The sequence below is a fragment of the Haliotis rufescens genome, unplaced genomic scaffold (genome assembly GCF_023055435.1).
Source record: "Haliotis rufescens isolate VD_foot unplaced genomic scaffold, xgHalRufe1.0.p SCAF_59, whole genome shotgun sequence".
NCBI lineage: Eukaryota > Metazoa > Mollusca > Gastropoda > Lepetellida > Haliotidae > Haliotis > Haliotis rufescens.
This window is the reverse complement of record NW_025964323.1, coordinates 2719428-2740353: the sequence shown is the minus strand read 5'-3', so window position 1 is coordinate 2740353 and position 20926 is coordinate 2719428. Positions and strand designations below refer to the sequence as shown.

Below are 20926 nucleotides of genomic sequence, written 5' to 3'. Positions count from 1 at the left end.
TTTTCTTATCTCTGTACGAAACTCGTATATATACAACCAAGGCTTACAGCTAACCCTTTCCGTTCTCCGCAACATAGGTGAGATGTGCTTTCATTGCTTGTATAACAATGCTTATAATTATATTGGTTGGAACGAGTTAATTATACTGTTAATTTAAACACAATGCATATATCTCCGTATCATTGGTATGCCAGTTAGTAATGCATTTCTTCAAGTTATTGACCCATATGTGACCTTGTTAAACAACTTGACACCATTTTTAGCTAAAGAAGATATTCCATTTGATAATGTTATCTGCCAAAAACCAAATTTGTGCATTTCAATTTTTCAATACATAGTAACTATGATGATGTATACTTTACAATTATAGACTTTTCAGGAGGTTAATATATGTTTGCATGGACCCGAGAGAAACAATATTGGCAAGCTGTTTAACAATATTGACCGAGAACGAAGGGATACCATAGTCCTGGGATGTTCCTGTTATTTTTAGTAACCCAAGTCAATATCGTAAAATATCAGACCTAGGGTGGAGTCAATATGCATTTCTATATCATGTGATCACTTCTCGGACAATGAGGAGTAAATTCTCCATTACATAATAATCACCAATATTGACAGATACGGTAATATGTGTGGGCCTGGGCCAATATAAATATACATACGACATGGCAGTAAATAAAGTATTGAAACACAGAACATATATATATTAAATGAGGTACAATGAGGTAAATGTTCACTCGGTGTACATGTAATATATAATAAAATAATAAAGTCCACGTCAGTCCATCATCTTCTTTATATCAGTTTCATACATAGTACTTTCGCTGTCTCATGACAGCTCTTCAGTGTAACTGACATATACATATAATGACGTCATACTTATGATGACGTCATAAATTACAACTGTGACGTCACAATGTATTTACACACTCCAGCGACGACACCAAGTAATTTAACAATTGTAGGGAGACATTTGAATTAAATATACAGTATTTGTAAAGTAACAGTGCAACATTTACGATTGAAATGACAAATCTATTAATACATTCTAGAGTTCAACTTTGGTTTCATCAATTGGATAAACATTTGTTCTTTTTCCAGTCTCAGCTGCTTGTTACTTGTATACAATTTATAAAACGGAAAAATAGTAAATTTCCCGTTTCCGCAATCATCAATGTGTTTGCTGACACCTAAGCATCGAACATTAGGGTCTCTAATCTGCTGTTAAATTACTTGGTGTCGTCGCTGGAGTGTGTAAATACATTGTGACGTCACAGTTGTAATTTATGACGTCATCATAAGTATGACGTCATTATATGTATATGTCAGTTACACTGAAGAGCTGTCATGAGACAGCGAAAGCACTATGTATGAAACTGATATAAAGAAGATGATGGACTAACGTGGACTTTATTATTTTATTTTATATATATATATATATATATATATATATATATATATATATATATATATATATATATATATATATATATATATATAAGCTGGGGGCTTAGATGTTTTCTAGGTGTTTATTCTGCCCTATAAAGTTGAACTGAGACATTCTAAATTCTGATGCCACATATGTATTCCCCAGCTAAACAACGATGGGCTCCCTCTTCATGTGTGTATTTGCGCTTGTTCTCAGGTAAGTGAGTGTTTGCGCTTGTTCTCAGGTAAATGAGTGTGTGAGTTATGAATAAAAGAAACAGCATCCATACACGTATTTAAATAAGTTCTTTGACAATTTATTCAATTTCAGCATATCAGATAGATTACTTATAAGTAACAAATGTTATATTTGGGATAACTTTCCCTCCTTAGGTACAGGTATATTACTCTCCGTAGGTACATGCATATTACCCTCCAATGGGACAGGTATATCACCCTCCGTAGGTACAGGTATATTACCCTCCGTAGGTACAGGTATATTACCCTCCGTTGGTACAGATGTATAACCCTCCGAAGGTAAATGTACCTTACCCTCCGTAGCTACATGTATATCCCTCTCTGTAGGTACAGGTGCATCACCCTCCGTAGGTACAGCCATATCACCCTCCGTTAGTACATGTATATCATCCTCCGTAGGTACAGGTGCATCACCCTCCGTAGGTACAGCCATATCACCCTCCGTTAGTACATGTATATCATCCTCCGTAGGTACATGTATATCACCCTCCGTAGGTACAGCTATATGACCCTCCGTAGGTACAGGTGTACCACCCTCCGTTAGTACATATATATCATCCTCCGTAGGTACATCTATATCACCCTCCGTAGGTACAGCCATATCACCCTCCATTAGTACATGTATATCATCCTCCGTAGGTACATGTATATCACCCTCCGTAGGTACAGCCATATCACCCTCCGTTAGTACATGTGTATCCTCCTCCGTAGGTACATGTATATCACCCTCCGTAGGTACAGCCATATCACCCTCCGTTAGTACATGTATATCATCCTTCGTAGGTACATGTATGTCATCCTCCGTAGGTACAGCTATATGACCCTCCGTAGGTACAGGTGTACCACCCTCCGTAGGTACTGGTATATCCTCCTCCGTAGGTACATCTATATCACCCTCCGTAGGTACAGGTATATCATCCTCCGTAGGTACATGTATATCACCCTCCGTAGGTACATGTATATCACCCTCCGTAGGTACAGCCATATCACCCTCCGTTAGTACATGTATATCATCCTTCCTAGATACATGTATGTCATCCTCCGTAGGTACAGCTATATGGCCTTCCGTTAGTACAGGTGTACCACCCTCCGTAGGTACTGGTATATCCTCCTCCGTAGGTACATGTATATCACCCTCCGTAGGTACAGGTATATCATCCTCCGTAGGTACATGTACATCACTCTCCGTAGGAACAGGTATATCATCCTCCGTAGGTACATGTATATCACCCGCCGTAGGTACAGGTATATCATCCTCCGTAGGTATATGCATATAACCCTCCGTTAGTACATGCATATCACTCTCCGTAGGAACAGGTATATCATCCTCCGTACGTACAGGTATATCACCCTCAGTTAGTGCATGTATACCATCCTCCGTAGGTACAGGTATATCACCCTCCGTTAGTACATGTATATCACCCTCCGTAGGTACATGTATATCACCCTCCGTTAGTACATGGATATCACCCTCCGGACGTACAGTATGTTACCTCCGTGGGTACAATATTTTAATGGTGCATTTTGTAAATCGTTATACATAAACATTTACAGTTGATGTTTGTTATCCATGGTACATTGTATATATCGTAATACATAAACATTTACAGTTGATGTTTGTTATCCATGGTACATTTAGTGTACCGTAATGCATAAGCATTTACGTTTGTTATCCATGGTACATTTAGTATATCGTAACACATAAACAGTTGGTGTTTGTTATCCATAGTTTACCAGCAGGTAACATTTCTTGCAGCGTGGCGTATAGCCAAAGTGTAACTGACTTGGCTAACGGCGTTTTCCACTCGCTTGACGCCAACAAGGACGGTACACTGGAGCTTGGCGAACTGGAAGGCTACTTTAATACTGGTGATATCGACGGTAGGAGAAATGTATTTAAGTGTTTTCCACACTAGTGCTCAGTTTCCGGTTTGCTTACAAGACGTAGCGAAATATAGACTGCAGAAAATAGTCAGATGCGAATATATCCTTCAACTTAAATGCCTTTGAATAAAGTGTGTAAATATTTACCTTTGGTTGTAAATCTAATACAGGCTCCATGGAAAATGATGATTATAAGTAAGTGCAATAAAGAAATTCTGTATACATCTTGAGAATCATCATAATGATTCTATTTCAAGGTGATGGCAAAATCTCAAAGAGCGATTTCCTGACACTTCTCCAGGGAAACAAAGTCTTTGCAGAAAAGGAGTTCGCCAAATACGATGCCAACAGTGATGGAACTATAACCTTGGATGATGTGAAGCTAATTTTCAACCAGTTGGACGTTGACAGTGAGTGTTCGACACTCCTACACAATTAAGTGTTATGAAATATATTTCATACTTTTATGTGTTGGAAGATTCATGTGTTTACATTGATATATACATTACTACTGGTTAAAACAAAACATCAAACACTTTATTATAATGAAAAGAGCTGAAATTTGACGTTTTGGACATTTTCTTCACCTCATAAATGTCTACCATACCAAAATGTCTCACTGGTAGGTTAGACCCGTCAAGATCCGGGTTAGCATAGGTCTCAGCAGCCCATGCTTGCCGTAAGGGGCGAATATGCTTGTCGCAAGAGACGACGAACGGGGTCGGGTTGTCAGGCTTGAAGTGACGCAGATCCTTGCCACATACCACGACCGAAACCATGCTGATGACAATCTCAGTGTCAGACACTGGGTGACTCTGTGATTCCAATTACCAATCGTATCATGAGAAATAATGATCATTCACATAATGACACCTGATAACACCAAGTGGAAATAATGGATAGAATCTATAATACCATACTGTCAAAACATTTCAGGCGATGGCAAAGTGACACAGGTGGAGTTTCAGGCTAAGTATCCTACGGTAAGATTCACCTCCGTCATTCAGTTACTCACATGCATCTGTTTGTGCATAAAAGGAAAGTAAGATTACTTTACATCTGGACTAGCTCTTACTAATCATCACTGATACATTAAATGTATGACCAATCGGAGATAATTGTACACAACTCACCACACTGCACGCAGTGAGCCAGTGAGTCAATGTACAAACAGGGTTAAAGAATTAAATTTTGAACTAAACCCAACAAAGTTAACATTTTAAGTTAAACTTCCACAAATCAATTGGTGCCGTAAGTTAACAAGAAGGATAATTGCTAAGACCCAAATGTAGCCAAATTACATTGACACATTTAAAACCCAAACTTGCAAATGGTCTTGTTATTATGAACTGAAGATTTCTGAAAACCTCATTCCTGACTATTTTACCATTTTCAAGACTCGTGTTGTAGAACGAACACCCTCTCTGTATTCTTCCCTGTGTTGTGGTGAATGCCCTTCTATCTCTCCAGGTTCTGATGATTCACGTCAACGCCGGTACCCCTGTTGGAAAATAGTCGAGCCCTGCAGCGTTTTCCTTGAATAAAACACTTAAAAAGAGTCTGCCTCGTTCCTGTATAATATCTATCGTCTTTACAATAAACACATGTTTATACATATACACTCCAACACAAAAAATAACCCGTATGGTGCTGACAAACCCTAGAAACAAAACTAAGATATGGGCTACTATGCGTTGACTTTGGAAGATGGATAACTAGTGTTCTTAAGTAAGATGCCCTGAAGATCTTTGAAATCCATGTGGTCTTTGTGTCTGGTGTGGAAGACGCTTGTCACGCCGAAGGCACGGGTTGTATTCCCCATATGGACACACTGTGTGAAGCCCATTTATGGTATGCCCTAGCGTGGTATTTCTATAATATTCCTAAAAGTGCATATAAAGTGTAAAATACATTTTTTAGACATACAAGTGAATTCTCAAAATAATTCAATGGATTCAGTACAGACAAATAGACGTTAAAAGAAAATTGTATAGACTTGAGAACGTAACGTGGTCGGTCCACTGGCTTGATCCTGTATATTGAGCGATCCGAAAAAAATCCGAAAACCTCTCTCAATCGTCCACTATCCAAATATGTATTGAGATATAACTGTATATATTTGGTTGTGGTTTCTGTTATTTTGTATAGAGACTTGATATTGTGTCATCTACATCCGAAAAAGCAGATCTATTTATTTATTGATACTATGAATCTATACCATCATCTACACAATATCATGGATATATACTACCTACATGTTCCCATCCTTCATGACGGATACGTTTTCTATTTACCAATACGTTTTGCTATTTGAAATAACATCAATACATAACGTATACATCAATATGGTCTTCCACGATAGAAGACTTCCATATATTTGAAGTGGAAGTTGAACCTTCAATTTTGATACATCATAATCACAATAACTGTTGTGAACATACTCTCTCAAATATATGTTCTACTGGGTATGTCAAGAATGATGTTTCTTTGAAATATTTTGAAAGACAAAATGATAATTCTGAGTTATTTGTTGTTATTGGCTAAAGGTATTGCAAACATATGTAAAATATATCGAAACGACTGTCATTTTAATACATTCCGAAATGTTATTACGCTTTAGTGTACAAATTACTATATTAGTATATCAGGTCACCCATTGCATCCAAACTAAAGACTGTGCTGGCATGATGTCAATTAAAAAAATACTATAATTTTAAATACTTTTGGCATGGAAACAATATCCCCGGATACGCATGTCCACGTGGAATTGTACAGGGTTGTGAAAACGTGGAATCCTGATATAATAAAGATGCTGAAAACAAAACAAAAAACAAAACAAACTATGAACATAAATAATTTAAAAAAGAAGCTGATGATACCCAGCTAGATGTTGGTTTCTCACATGGCGATGCTGAAGATTGTGTTGCCAGATTGGAAGTTGTTGTCTTGGCATTAAGCAGGGAATGGCATCAAACTACTGAAACTTAACCAGGTGAAAACTGAATTTGTTGTGATAGGTCCCAAGATTCTCTCCAAAACTTAACTGATCTTTTTCAGAATATTGATAATCGGAGAAGTTTCAAATTCTCCATATTTCATAAAAATGTGGACACCATTCGAAGAAATACTTGTACTTGTGTCAATGGACTGGTCCGCATTCGAGACAAGGAGTACCCTACGTTGTAGGGGAACCACACTGTATCAGTTAAAGAGCACCGTAGACGAAATGTCATTAGTAAAATGTGCACCGAGTGCAATGAGATTCACTGCAGATAGATGGGCAAAGTTTATCAGCACCGTGATCCGAGTTTCTACACTACCACATGTACGTTCTCTTATCTCTGTACGAAACTCGTATATATACAGCCAGAGCATTCAGCTCACCCTTCCCGTTCTCTGCAACATAGGTGAGATTTGCTTTCATTGCGTGTATTACAACGCTTATTTGGAACGAGTTGACACTGTTAATTTAAACACAATGCATATATCTCTGTATCATTGGAAGACTGGCATGCCAGTTATAATGCATTTCTTCAAGTTATTGGCCCATCTGTGACCTTGTTAAACAGCTTGACACCATTTGTAGCTGAAGGAGACATTCCATTTGATATTGTTATGTGAAACAAACCAAATTTGTGCATTTCGATTTTTCAATACATATTAACTATGATGATGACTTGTATATTATACAATTATAGACTTTTCAGGAGGTTAATATCTGATTTTATGGACCAGAGAAAAAACATATTTACCGAGGACGTCGGGATACCCTGGTCCTGGGGTTTTCCTACTATTTTTTAGTAACTCAAGTCACTATCGTAAATTATCAGACCCAGGATCGAGTCAATATGCATTTCTATGGACTGTCATGTGATCACTTCTCGGCCAAAAAAAACAGGGAAAAAGTCTCCATTATATCATAATATACAATTATATAGGGTTCAAATAACAATTAGAGTATGTCTTACAACGATATGGTCTAACAGCATGATATCAAGAAATACCTGCATGAGATAAGAAATACTGAGATTAAAATCTGTTTATTATATTCATATGAACATATTTTATTGACAGGAGACAACCAATAGGAAACCCTAAAAAAAGTCAAGAACAAGAAAATTTTTTTTGACATTATCATAATAATATCGAAATCCTATAGACCTAACTTTTGTTGTAGAAGTACTGGACTGTCAGAGCTGCATACGTAGTCCTAGAGTTTCGACATGTCGGCAACGGCTATATAGGAGTGTAGTGCTTGATCTCGAACAACCGATTCGCTTCAGTTCGTTTCCTATTGCTTTGAAAGATTTTGATGATTCCTTGAATCCACTTCCTCAGATAATGTCTACCTCTTGTCTTGACTGTTGAAGGTGTCGTTGAATACCATGTCGATAGACCATAAGAGTGACTTTCTTGCAATGATCGTCCTTCTCGGTTCTCGCTTCAAGCGTTCTGTCCAATTCTGCGATTGAAAAAAAATCAAAATCAACTCAGTTTCGTTTCCGAGCGTAATACTCCCGAAATACCTTCACCGCTGTCGAAGTAGATCGTTTGGTATTTTTCGCATTTATATTGTCCAATACATGTATAATTCCATGTTCTTCGACAGATAAATCAGCGATACGGTTAGGTTTATTTTCGGAGGCGGACGCCATGTTTACGTTGTTAGTATCATCACGCACTGGGGTCTCCGCGAAAGGAGACACCTGATTTGTAGAAAATCGAGGGATACCCTTGTGCTGGGGTTCTCCTGTTATTTTTAGGAACTCAAGTCAATAGCTTTCCTTTTTGCTACGGAAACCCATTTCAAATATATTAAGCCTTTTCATAAAAAAACCCCGTGCGTATGAATACAACGACAGGAGGGTTATTGAAAATCCATCAGAAAACACCCCGCCACGAAAACAATGTCCCGACTTCACTGACGTCACAGCTTATCAAACTTCATGGAATTCATTTCAGAACACGCACAATTAAGAAAATCATACACGAACCACTATTTCTGGGTCACAAAGGTCTCATTGCATTCACACTTTAAATCCCTGAAATCTTGAAATTGACAGGTCATACCATGCAGATAGGCCCTACCTCGTGTCAAAATGTCCGACTCGTCTGCAGTCTAATTCTAAAAAGTGGCTGTTCAGTCATACTCAGTTCCATTGGTAATCATATTGTACCAGCAGGCTCGATCATTCCCAGTAAATCTACAGGTTAATGTTGAACCACATCATAGATCGGGGTTGTCATCTTGCTTCATTTAACTAGTTACAGAGAATGTAATTAAACACAAGATTGTAAGCCATTGACAGCTGCGAGGTGTGAGTAACCATGAGTAGGTCTTGCTCATCCAAGTTCGGAATGGAGATTCATTTATTTTGATGTTATTATTGTTTACTGGAGGTAATTGCTAACTAACTAATAACACTTACACATGTACAATGGAATGTCAATTCAAAAAGTTTGTTGTACAATATATTCGTTTAGCATTTTAAAACCTTTGTCTACAACCTGTCACCCCTACAATAGAAATGATGGCTTGTTCGATTTCCAAGAAATGACTTCTCCCGTAAAATGTCAAGAATTGACACTCAGTCCAAACAGTATACAACAGGTTGGTAGAAATTAAAACATCTGTCTTTGGACTAAGTTTTGAGTATCTTTTGTTGAACTTCTGTTGAAAAACTATATGCTAAAGCGCTCGGTTCAAAATTAAACTAAAGAGGTATCTACTCTACAGTGGGACTGCATCAAATTTCAAAATACATTAGGTTTATCTCCTAATTATAATCATACATACATCATATATAAAACAAATGGCCGGGACTAAAAAATAAGTTCGTTATATCCGTCAGTTCGTGATAAGTGTAATTTACAGTAACATATATATACATACACAACCAACATGAAGGGGTGTTTGGAAAACGTTGAACACTCTAACTATACATTTTTTATGCAGCGTAGCCATTGGAAAACAATCGTATCATGTTTTCATTTCAGACATTTGTTTTTGTACACAAAGCGACATACTCATATTGAAATTCAGAAACACGTGATCTTGTGACATGACTTGTAACTGGTTCCATAGCAAGAGTTGTGTGACTATCATCAATGTCCTTCGCTGCTTGTTTGTATCACGTGTGGGGCAGTACATCTGGGTAACATTTAGTGTCCTTGTAGATATCGTTGGTATCATACAGATGTATCCAAATGGGGTTAATGTCACATGTAGATATTTACAAAACGTACATTGGAATTCGGGATATATGAAAATACAGAAGGGCTGGTGGGTAAGATGTTTTCTAGGTGTTTATTCTGCCCTATAACGTTGAACATGTGGGGGTACATGTATTTTACCCTCCGTAGATACATGTATATGACCCTCCGTAGGCACATGTACGTGTATATTACCTTCCGTATTGCATTGTGTATATCGTAATACATAAAAATTTACGTTTGACGTTTGTTATCCATGATACATTGTGTATATCGTTATACATAAACATTTACGTTTGACGTTTGTTATCCATGGTACATTGTGTATATCGTAATACATAAAAATTTACAGTCAGTTGATGTTTGTTATCAATATTTCTTGCAGCGTGGCGTATAGCCAAAGTGTAGCTGACAGAGCTAAAAGCGTTTTCCACTATCTTGACGCCAACAAGGACAGTACATTGGTGCTGGAAGAACTGGAAGCCTACTTTAATACTGTAGATATCGACGGTAGGGGAAATGTATTTAAGTATTTTACACAATAGTGCTCAGCTACCGGTTTGCTTACAAGACGGAGCGAAATATAGAAAATAGCGAGAACCGAATTCGATCGAACTTATCCTTGAACTTAATGCCTTTGGATAAGCTTCGTAAATGTTTATCTTTGGTTGGAAATCTCCATGGAAACTGATAATTATAAGCAATTGCCGTAAAGTACTTCTATTTACTATTTGAGATGTAATGATTCTATTTAAAGGTGATGGCAAAATCTCGAAGAGCAATTTCCTGACACAATACCATGGAGACAATATTGTGGCAGAAAAGGAGTTCACCAAATTCGATGCCAACAGTGATGGAACTATAACCTCGGACGATGTGAAGCTAATTTTCAACCAGTTGGACGTTGACAGTGAGTATTCGACTCTCCGACACACTTACGCGTTATGATATATATTTTAATTTTTTTGTGTGTTTGAAGTTTCATGTCTTTATATTGAGATATGCATTATTAGTGGTTAAAACCACCCATCAAACACTTTATTATAAGGACAAGAGCTGAAATTTGATATTTTGGACGTTTTCGTTCTTATGCTATGGGCCATTTCAAGAAAACGCACATTAACTAACTGTAAGATTGGCATGTACATAACATACAGTTCGCATACAATAACTTTATAAAACTTGTTTGGGCTGCCATACGGTTGGAGTATAGACCCACTTTAAGAAAGTTAAAATTCCAACTTCTATAAACGTCCGATATGCGTTATTACCCCGGTGCATGGTGTCACTCACATATAAATGAATGGTAGTAAATAAAACTGCTAATTTAATGTACCTAAAAGTGTCGATTATCATTAATTATATAATTGTATTATACCTTATTATTTTCTCTCTGAACAAACGACAACTGCAATGAATCTGTACTTCGAGCAAACTTTGAAACTCTCATGATACCCACACGTCTTTTTGGTGTTGAATGAAGAAAATGCAATCATTCATGTGAAAGAATAAAGTCGACCGGACAAGTCTGTTTTGATTTAACTTAAGAATGAAAAAGCATAACAAATACTGAATAAAAAACCAACAGTTCATTTTGAGCACAGTGAGTGGATGATCGAGTGAGTGAGTGCGAGCAAAAATAAGTGAGTGAGTGAGAGGGAGCAAATATGAGTGAGTGAGTGAGTGGGTGGTTGGGTGATTGAGTGAATGAGTGGGTGTGTGCGTGTGTGGGTGGTTGCGAGAGTGAGTGAGTGAATGAGTAGGCGAATGAGTGAGTGAGAGTCAGCTTTATAAGGGCGAAAGCCTGATGTGATGCAGATCCTTGCCATATACCACGACCGAAACCATGCTGACGACAAGCTCAGTGTCAGACACTGGGTGAATCTGTGATTCCAATTACCAATCGTATCGTGAGAAATAATGATCATTCAGATAATAACACTGAATGACATCAAGTGGAAGAAATTGATAGAACCCCTTGATAATACCATTCTGTCAAAACATTTCAGACGATGGCAAAGTGACTCAGGGGGAGTTTCAGGCTAAGTATCCTACGGTAAGATTTACCTTCGTCATCCACCGTGCACCTGTTTGTGCATAAAAGGAACTTCAGATTACTTTACATCTGTACTAGCTCTTACTAATCATCACTGATACATTAAATGTTTGACCCATCTGAGATAATTGTACACAACTCACCACACTGCACGCAGTGAGCCAGTGAGTCAATGTACAAACAGAGTCAAAGTATTAAATTTTGAACTAAACCCAACAAAGTTAACATTTTAAGTTAAAATTCCACAAATCAATTGGTGCCGTAAGTTAACAAGAAGGATAATTCTAAGACCCAAATTTAACCAAATTACATTGACACATTTAAAACCCAAACTTGCAAAAGTCTTGTTATCATGAACTGAAGATTTCTGAAAAACTCATTCCTGATGATTTTACCATTTTCAAGTCTCGTGTTGTAGAACGAACACTGTTTCTGTATCCTGCCCTGTGTTGTTGTTAATGCACTTCTATCTCTCCAGGTTCTGTGGACTCAAAACAACACCCCTGTTGGAAAATAATCGAGTCCTGTAGCACGTTCTCCTTGAATAAAACACTAAAAAAGAGTCTGCCTCATACCTGTATAATATTTGTCGCATATCTATTTACAATAATCACATGTTTATACATATCTACTCAAACCAAAAGGGGTAGTTAAGACATTACGAGCGAAGTAACGATAATCCTGTTGTTGATATTACTGGCTTCACCCTTTTGTTTATGTTACTGCCTTCGCTGGAAATGTCTTAACTACAACTTTTGTGTAAAAAATAGGCTTCTCCAATGCAGAAAAACTACATCTAATATCTACTCTACTGTATAAACATTGCCTCCTACCTGTATTTATACTTGTTAACCATACTCTGTATATCGATAAAGCAGCTAAACTATCCCTCAAAATCCCAGAAATAAGCTTAAACTTACCCATCTCAAAATCAGAAATTAAAAGTGTAAACAAGCAAAAATACACAAAAAATGGCATAACCTATATCTGAACTCAAATGGCCAAATAAAAAAAGTGCTCAGCAAACCACTGACCAAACCAAAAATTCTCCATCCATCAAAAAAAAAACCGACAGAGTAATCACTAAACTCCAAACAGGACACACCAACCCAAATAACCACCTAAAAAACCCAAAAAAAACCACTACAGGTAACTGCCCACACTGCAAACAACTAGAAACCCCAGAACACGCACTCATCCACTGCACACACTACCTAACACATCGAACCGCATTACAAACCACCCTCAATCTAAACAAGGCTCTCACTCTAGAAGCAATACTGAACCCACAAAATAATCTAGAAAACTTCAAGGCCTTAGGCGTATTCTTAATCAAAACGGAACTAATAAAACGCATCTAAAAACACAATAACCTACCAAATCAAAATCACATAAACAAACAAACAAACATCCACCATACCCAGCTCCCTTAGTTCTCCTCCCCAACCCCATCGGCATCTATTCCAAATCTCAAAATTCCCAAATTCTCTTGTGTTGCACAGACCACTTTCGCCCCTTTTGGAAACACATTAAATCGCCTGGCCGGGCCCGTGTGTGAAATACGCATCAGTCGGAAAGCGCACGTTAAATCTCCAAAGTAAGTAAGTAAGTAAGTATATCGCTTGCGTGATAACGGTGTTAGAACCTACACCGAAACGTTGCTCTTAATTGTAATAAACAGGTTGTTAATCCATGAATCTTATCCGTACTTAATCTAACAATTAACGATGCTATATCCGACGAAGCAGAACGTCAATACCCTTACAAAGATAATGGGGGAGGGGAGGTGAAATGTTGTTTAACGTCGCGTCCAAGATTATTGCATTTTTATAGCGACGTGCTAGCCCACTGAGACAACATAACGCAGTTTGACATGAATACCCCACTCAGACACAGTATAATGTCTCCGAGCCGACCAACCTTTGTTTTTAGCCCCTTAATGCCAAGCGTCAGACACGGTAACAACAAGTACCATCTTTCAACATCTTTTGGTATGACGTGGCAGGGGATCGAGACCCGAACCTTCCGTTCTACGGGGGCGGACGCTCTACCACTAGACCACGGAGGCGGTCCAAAGACAAAGGAGCACGACGCTGCTTTGATGGATGCAACATCGACTGGTAGAGATTTTGTTATGCAATCCGACGGGGAAACACGTTCAAGATGAAATCGATGTCTGTCCATAATTTTGTTTTTCGGAAAATGGTAGGTATGTTTTTGAAAAGGTTATGCTGTTTGTTGACCAGATGGAAACCTGCATGGTCAGTGCGATTCGGGCCACTGCTACAAGCTGTCGAGCTAGAACGAGCTGTTTGGTTCAAGACCTTGCGATAAGTTTGTCCAAGTTTAGAAATTATCTTATCTCAGTGTCGGCACCAAACAACCTTCTTAACATGACGTATACAGAGTGCCATTTTGAAACATACAAACACATACGCGCGCGCTCGCATAGACAGACAGACAGACAGACACACACACACACACACACACACACACACACACACACACACACACACACACACACACACTGAGCAAACACACTGTGTTGCCATGGTACTCACATACAATGTACTGACCTTCTAAAGCATACACACTGTGTTGCCATGGTAATCAAAGACAATGTACTGAACGCTGACCTAAAACATACACACTATGTTGTCAGAAACCTGGGGTGTGTTTCGTCTGTTGCTTTGTACATTGCTATCAGGGAAGGAACCCCAGTAAATATTACAACAAACTGTTGACTGGAGGGAGGTACTTACGATTTAAGAACTTGTCTCTCTGCGAGAGGCTTTTGAGACAAAATATATAACCTGTACTTCACCCAAATGATAACCGTTTTCTCCTCTGTACAAAAGGTGAAATTTGTAAAACTTCTGTAAAGGAAAAATCCAACCAAAGGCCCTTTTTAAATAGTAATGTAATGATATAATATGAAGTATATTTCACATGATACAATATAGTTAATGCTTTAAAGGGACTGACGAAATATTTTAATAACGCCACAAATTAGTTGAATTAATTAAAAATGAGTTGAATCATGTGTCATGCTTGTAGACACACCTTTCTATATTTGCGAAACTAAAACTGTTGAGCAAAGGAAAATATTCTCGCCAATGTGTCAAACTTTCTCGCCCAGGGTGAAATATTTCAATAACGCCGTAAAAGAGTTGGATTAAGTTGAAATGAGTTAAATAATATGTCATGAAACTTCTTAGAACACCTTTATGTATTTGCGAAACAAAACCACGAGTTTTGAGCAAAGGAAAATATTAACGCCCATGGGCCAAACCTTTTTCTCGCCTATGGGAGAAATATTTCAATATCGCTATAAAATCGTTGGAAATGAGTTAAATGTGTGTCATGATACTTGACAGAAATACATTTATGTATTTGCGAAACAAAAACATGAGTTTTAAAAATATTCTCGACCATGGGCCTATCCATGGGCCACTCTTCGCCCATGGCCACACTTCACATAGTGTAAATATTGAGCAGTAGGGCATGCCATCAGCATACGAACAGTCCTTCGACGACTTCGTACGGCTGGTATACGAGCCTACCGACCCTTCCGGGGAATGGCCTTGACCCGTCTACACAGTCAACGCAGACTGCAATGGGCACGAACTGTACGTCGATGGCAGCGACGTGACTGGGAGAGAGTGCTCTTTGCAGATGGAGGTCGGTTCTGTCTGTTCAGGAACGATTGCAGAGTTCGAGTTTTTCGACGAAGGGGAGAGCGACTGGCGCCAAACTGCATTAGAGAAGTTCACCCATTTGGAGGTGGTGGCGTCATGGTATGGGGTGGTATTTGTGGCCAGATTACAACACGGCTAGTTATCATCCGAGGAAACCTGAATGCTAAGCGATACAGGGATGAAGTGTTGAGACCTGTTGTGGTGCCCTTTATTCAACATTGGCCAAGAGGATCAGTTTTGCAACAAGACAACGCAAGGCCTCACACCGCCCGAATTGTTCAAGACTACCCGAACAACGTTAACGTCAACATACTGCCCTGTCCACCTTGTTCTCATGACATGAACCCCATTGAACATCTCTGGGATCATCTTGATCGTCAGCTGAGACAGCATGTACCGCCTCCGGCGAACCAACAGGACTCTATTGAACTTATGGAACAGGATTCCTGTTGACGTTATCCTCCGACTGACGACGTCAATGAGGAAGCGTGTGTCGGCGTGCATGGATGCCCAGGGTGGTCACACTCGCTATTGATGACGAGTTACCTGACTACTGTGTCATGCACTCTTCATGCACTTTTTCAATGAACTCTGATTTATGTGATTTTTAATTTGGACCCCTTGACTCTGTCTTTGTATATTGCGGAGAATGCAATATCGGCATTACAATGCATTTTCATTCTAATTCATGGAAAATTATTCGTGTTTATAAATTAATCATCATAAATCTCACATATGCCTTTGATTTTGGTGTTGTCCGGTAGTTTAGACTAATTAACTAATTTCGGGTTAAATGACATTTTACTTAGAGTGTGATATAATCCGTTTCATGTCGAATTAGAGAGAGAGGAGAGAGAAAAAATATTTATTTAAGTGTCACGTGCATATTATATGATAAAATACAAAATGTACATTCATAGAATTATAAAAAGCACCGGCCATATGACCTATGAGACACTATAATCTAAAATATCACAGAACAATAATAAGTTAAGAAAGTACAAATGACAAACAGTCCCTACATTCAATATATAATTAAGACATGTATTATACTAAAACCTGTATGAGAACAATCATACAGATCTATCAACAACATAGATTCTCGCACAAACATGCATTCAGTCGAACGCATACACACACATACATACACGCATACACACACATACATACACGCATACACACACATACATACACGCATACACACACAACATACAAATGGACACACAGACACATAGACCACACACACACACACACACACACACACACACACACACACACACACACACACACACACACACACACACACACACACACACATACATACATACATACATACATACATACAAACATACATACATACAAACATTACAGAAATTACGTTAACTACATTAACTACATTAATCATAAAAGAGTATTCCTTCTTCTGACTATGAGATGAATCTTAGAAGCAAGTAAGAGCTGACAATTAGGATTTTGCATTAAAAACACATATTTTCCTGTTGGGTTTTTATGCGTAAATTCATCGTCTACATTCAGGGCATACTTGAAGACATCGTACGTTATATCTGAGTACAGTGGGAAGGTGATGGTGAAATGGGCTTCATCCTCGATTTCTAGGGGGCAGAGAGGACAGATTCTGTCATGAAGTGGAATAGGCGGCTTAGAATATCTGCAGACAGGCAGACTGCAGGCTCTCAGCCGTATGAAGGACTTGTGGTGTGTAGACATTGTATTGGTTATATAAGCTTCTGGGTACAGGTCTTTCTTAAACATGCGATAAGTCCTAAGTTTATTTCCGTTTGTTAAATTTCCTTTATCGTCCCATAGGTCAGTAAACCACTTCCTTCTGTTCATCCTGAATGTTCAGCTGCTTCCGAATAAGTTGTACAGTGGATTTAAAATTGTAACATAAAAGTAGGTATGTTCCCTGATCTGATTGGTTAAAAAGTGTTGTCGAATGAGCATAACATCGCTGAATTTTTTGGGCCTCATCACCGTGTATGTATACATTAATTAATGGAACTATTTTTGAAATCATCAACATGGAGGAACAGATGGAAATTTACCCTGACTTCCACATCGGAGATTTCGATGAAATATTGAGTGAATGGGGCGACGAGACATTTTCTGAGATAATTCAAGAATTTGAAGGTAAATGAAATTTACCTTTTTCCATTAATTACAAAATCATAATCATAATTAATGTAATTTTCTTGAGCTTGGCCAAAGGAAAAAACAAAACAAAATCAATTTTTAACAGAGTAAAAAACATTTATTGCAACTCTATAATAGTTATGACTTTCATACACCCACCTAATTGTGTTCTTATTATAACCCACAACAGCTGTTGAAGCTGGAAACCGTTTTGAGATGGCCCCTGAACTAGGAAATACAGCCAGCGTTTCCGTAGAGCCCAAAGTTCAAGCGTCCAGTCACCGCTTCGCGTCCCTTGGTGAAAAAGCAGTACAGGACATCGTGGATGGGAACCTCTCCAAATCTACTGGGAGTTAAAATATTTCGACGTAAGCCACTGAAACATAAAAGAATACATAAACACAAACCAAAATTTCCTACGCAGATTCGATCAACATCAGCGAGAGTTACCTCCCTAACACCATTGCCATAATAGCAATGTAAAGCGTGACGAATGTGTCATCGCAAAAAAATGGCAATAATATAACGAGATTGACCAAAATCTAAACATAAATTAAATATTTCGTTTTGTAAGATTTGAGATATGTTATACTAAATGGATATACGGAAATTTCGTTTAAACACGACACCGTAATAATAACGAATTACTCCCACTTACCGTCACATTTGTACCCTGAACAAGGCAATCTTTTCACTTCCAGAATGGCTTGGTTTCCGAGGTTTTGAACCCATGTTCGAAGAGCTTCCTGCTTTTCAACTGAATGTGAGACTGAGGTTCTTTTATGCCGAAGTCAGAAATGCTGAGGGAAACCTTTACTCAAAATCGAGTTTTGTTGGGTTGCGTGCTGCCATACACAGGCACATCAGGGGACCGCCATTTGAGCGCAGCATAAACATGATCCAAGACCGGGAATTTCACACTGCAAACTGCCGTCACTTTGCTGTCAAACGCAGGTATTGAAAATCGCGAGATTTGCAGAATTACCGGCCACAAAACCGATGAATCGTTGAAGTCATATTCCATTGACTCGAGCTCGTCTCAAAAACGACATTATTCGAACATTTTTCAGGGACAGCAGCAGCTCGCTAACGAACGTAATTTGGTACCTGTCAAAGATACAAATATCCTGCCACTGTCCACTGCTCCCGTGAATAATTTCCAGGTTAATTCTTCTGCCAATTTCCACGGTCTCTCTCATATATGTTATTCCACTGTAACAGTAAACAATTTTTCAATCCCAGCTAAGCTGCATGTCTGAAATTTCGCACATGTTTGACGTCTCTTGTCAACACCTCAGTTTCAGGCGAGTTGACACTATCTTGTACAGGGGCCAAACAGTATGTAAATCTTTTCTAATTTTGATTATTTGTATTTCATAGATACGCATAACTACAAATTACAAGTAAGATGGGGAACTGTGATAAAGAATTGAATTTGTGATATTTCCTGTTGTTTGTTTATTTTCTGAGAAATGGGCTTGAACATGTGACCACCCCTTTCGTAAAATGGACCCTCATTATTGGAGTACCTCGAAACCATTGATCGGTTTCGCGGCACCCCATATCATGCATCTTTTCGAAGGTGAGCACGAGAAGACGTATTACTAACGACAGTCTTGTTGTGTCATGCGCTCAGTAAATTAGTTCCTCCTAAATGTCGATTTTAATTAACGTTCATGTTACAATGTCTCCTAATTAACTGCGGTTAAGTATTGCTCAAGCCCCGAGGATTTACTCAGCTTCTGCACTCGGTGTTCCCAGGATCTCTTCCGGTTGTGTGACCACTTATGTATCTTGTTAGGTAGTCTGGATTCGTGCATAAGTCCTTCTCTCATCCACAATCTGAAGACGCTGTTTGGTTACACAAGAGGTCCAACCCATATCTCCCCTCGTAGCGATGTTCGAAGTTTTACAAATGGCTCCAAGGAAAAAGCGACACGCTCTGTTTTGGATTGTGTTAAGGCATTTGTGTTCATAGAGTCCCCAAATACCTGCCCCACACGTCAGAATAGACTGGATCAAAGAATTATAGAGGGCAATAAATACCTCATAGGCCATTCTACCTGCATCATAAAACTTGGTAAAAAATGCACGCAGAGCTCTCCCTCCGATTTTGCCAACTGGTTGACCGCTGTCTTGAAGTCCAAATGTTCATGGAACCAGAGGCCGAGGTATTTGTAGGACTGCGTGTACTTCAATGTAATATCACCACATTTAAACGTAACTTTGAAACTTTCTCGCTTGCCTGGTCTGAAGTGAACGATTTGGGACTTCTCACCATTGAGCTCCAATCTCCACTTAAAACACCATTCATGAACTTTGTCGAGCATCATTTGTAAATATTCTTCTGTCGGTGCAAGTAACACTATGTCGTCTGCATAGAGAAGAATACTTATATTCGCATCCTTGACATCAACACCACAGTTCAAGTTCTTAATACTGCGAGCAAGGTCATCAATATAAATGACAAAAAGGGTTGGTGAGAGAAGGCATCCCTGCCTAACACCATTTGGTACTTTAAACCATGGAGTTAAAGAGTCGTTTACCCGAACGGCACAATTGACCCCTTCGTATAGAGATTGAATAATATTGCTTTTAACATTGGTCCTCCGATACCTGACATTTTCAATTTATACCATAAGCAGATATAATCCGTTTCATGTCGAATTAGAAAGAGTGCATCTTCAAAAAGGGTAAGCATGTCCAACACTACCAGTAACACCTGTCATTAAAGAATGGTGTTGTTCTAATACACTAATCCTGCTATAATACTGACACGTTGCTTAAGGATTATACCTACTCACACACATGAGTCCCAAAGAGGATTTTGTGTGTGTGTGTGTGTGTGTGTGTGTGTGTGTGTGTGTGTGTGTGTGGGTGTGTGTGTGTGTGGGTGGGTGTGGGGCTTTATGTGGCGTATTTGAAAGAATATGTCAGATTAGTTATGTATGTATGAAAGTTCTGATTTCAAGATCTAAAGTACTAGTTTTTGTAACGTAATGTAATATATGTGGGTGGGTTAGTGACTGTGAATGTGTAATTTGCGTAAGTGTGTGTTCGTGGTACGTCTATGGGTTTACATACACATGTATATGTGACGGTGTGTGCATATGCATTTTGTTGGCAGATACTGGTTTGCAAATTTGTTATATCTACATGTGCTATCACCTGTGCTATTTATAAAAATGATCCTCTACATATTTTACCGTGTCTCGTAAGCCAAAATGGTTTG

At 38.5% G+C, this 20926-nt stretch overlaps 1 protein-coding gene and 1 long non-coding RNA gene across 2 annotated transcripts; both read left to right on the top strand.

Moving 5' to 3' along the window:
• On the top strand, window positions 1-5132 carry LOC124115773 (calcium-binding mitochondrial carrier protein SCaMC-1-like). The gene is made up of 6 exons (XM_046476889.2): window positions 1-77; window positions 1598-1648; window positions 3446-3570; window positions 3831-3983; window positions 4510-4556; window positions 5044-5132. The coding sequence occupies exons 2-6, from the start codon at window positions 1608-1610 to the stop codon at window positions 5086-5088; spliced, it is 411 nt and encodes a 136-aa protein (XP_046332845.2). The 5' UTR covers window positions 1-77; window positions 1598-1607; the 3' UTR covers window positions 5089-5132.
• A 1775-nt stretch (window positions 5133-6907) lies between these two features.
• Window positions 6908-12404, top strand: LOC124115752. The gene is made up of 5 exons (XR_006858016.2): window positions 6908-6980; window positions 10172-10296; window positions 10544-10696; window positions 11796-11842; window positions 12321-12404. It is a non-coding gene; the product is annotated as an uncharacterized LOC124115752 (long non-coding RNA).
• The last annotated feature ends 8522 nt before the right edge of the window (window positions 12405-20926 follow it).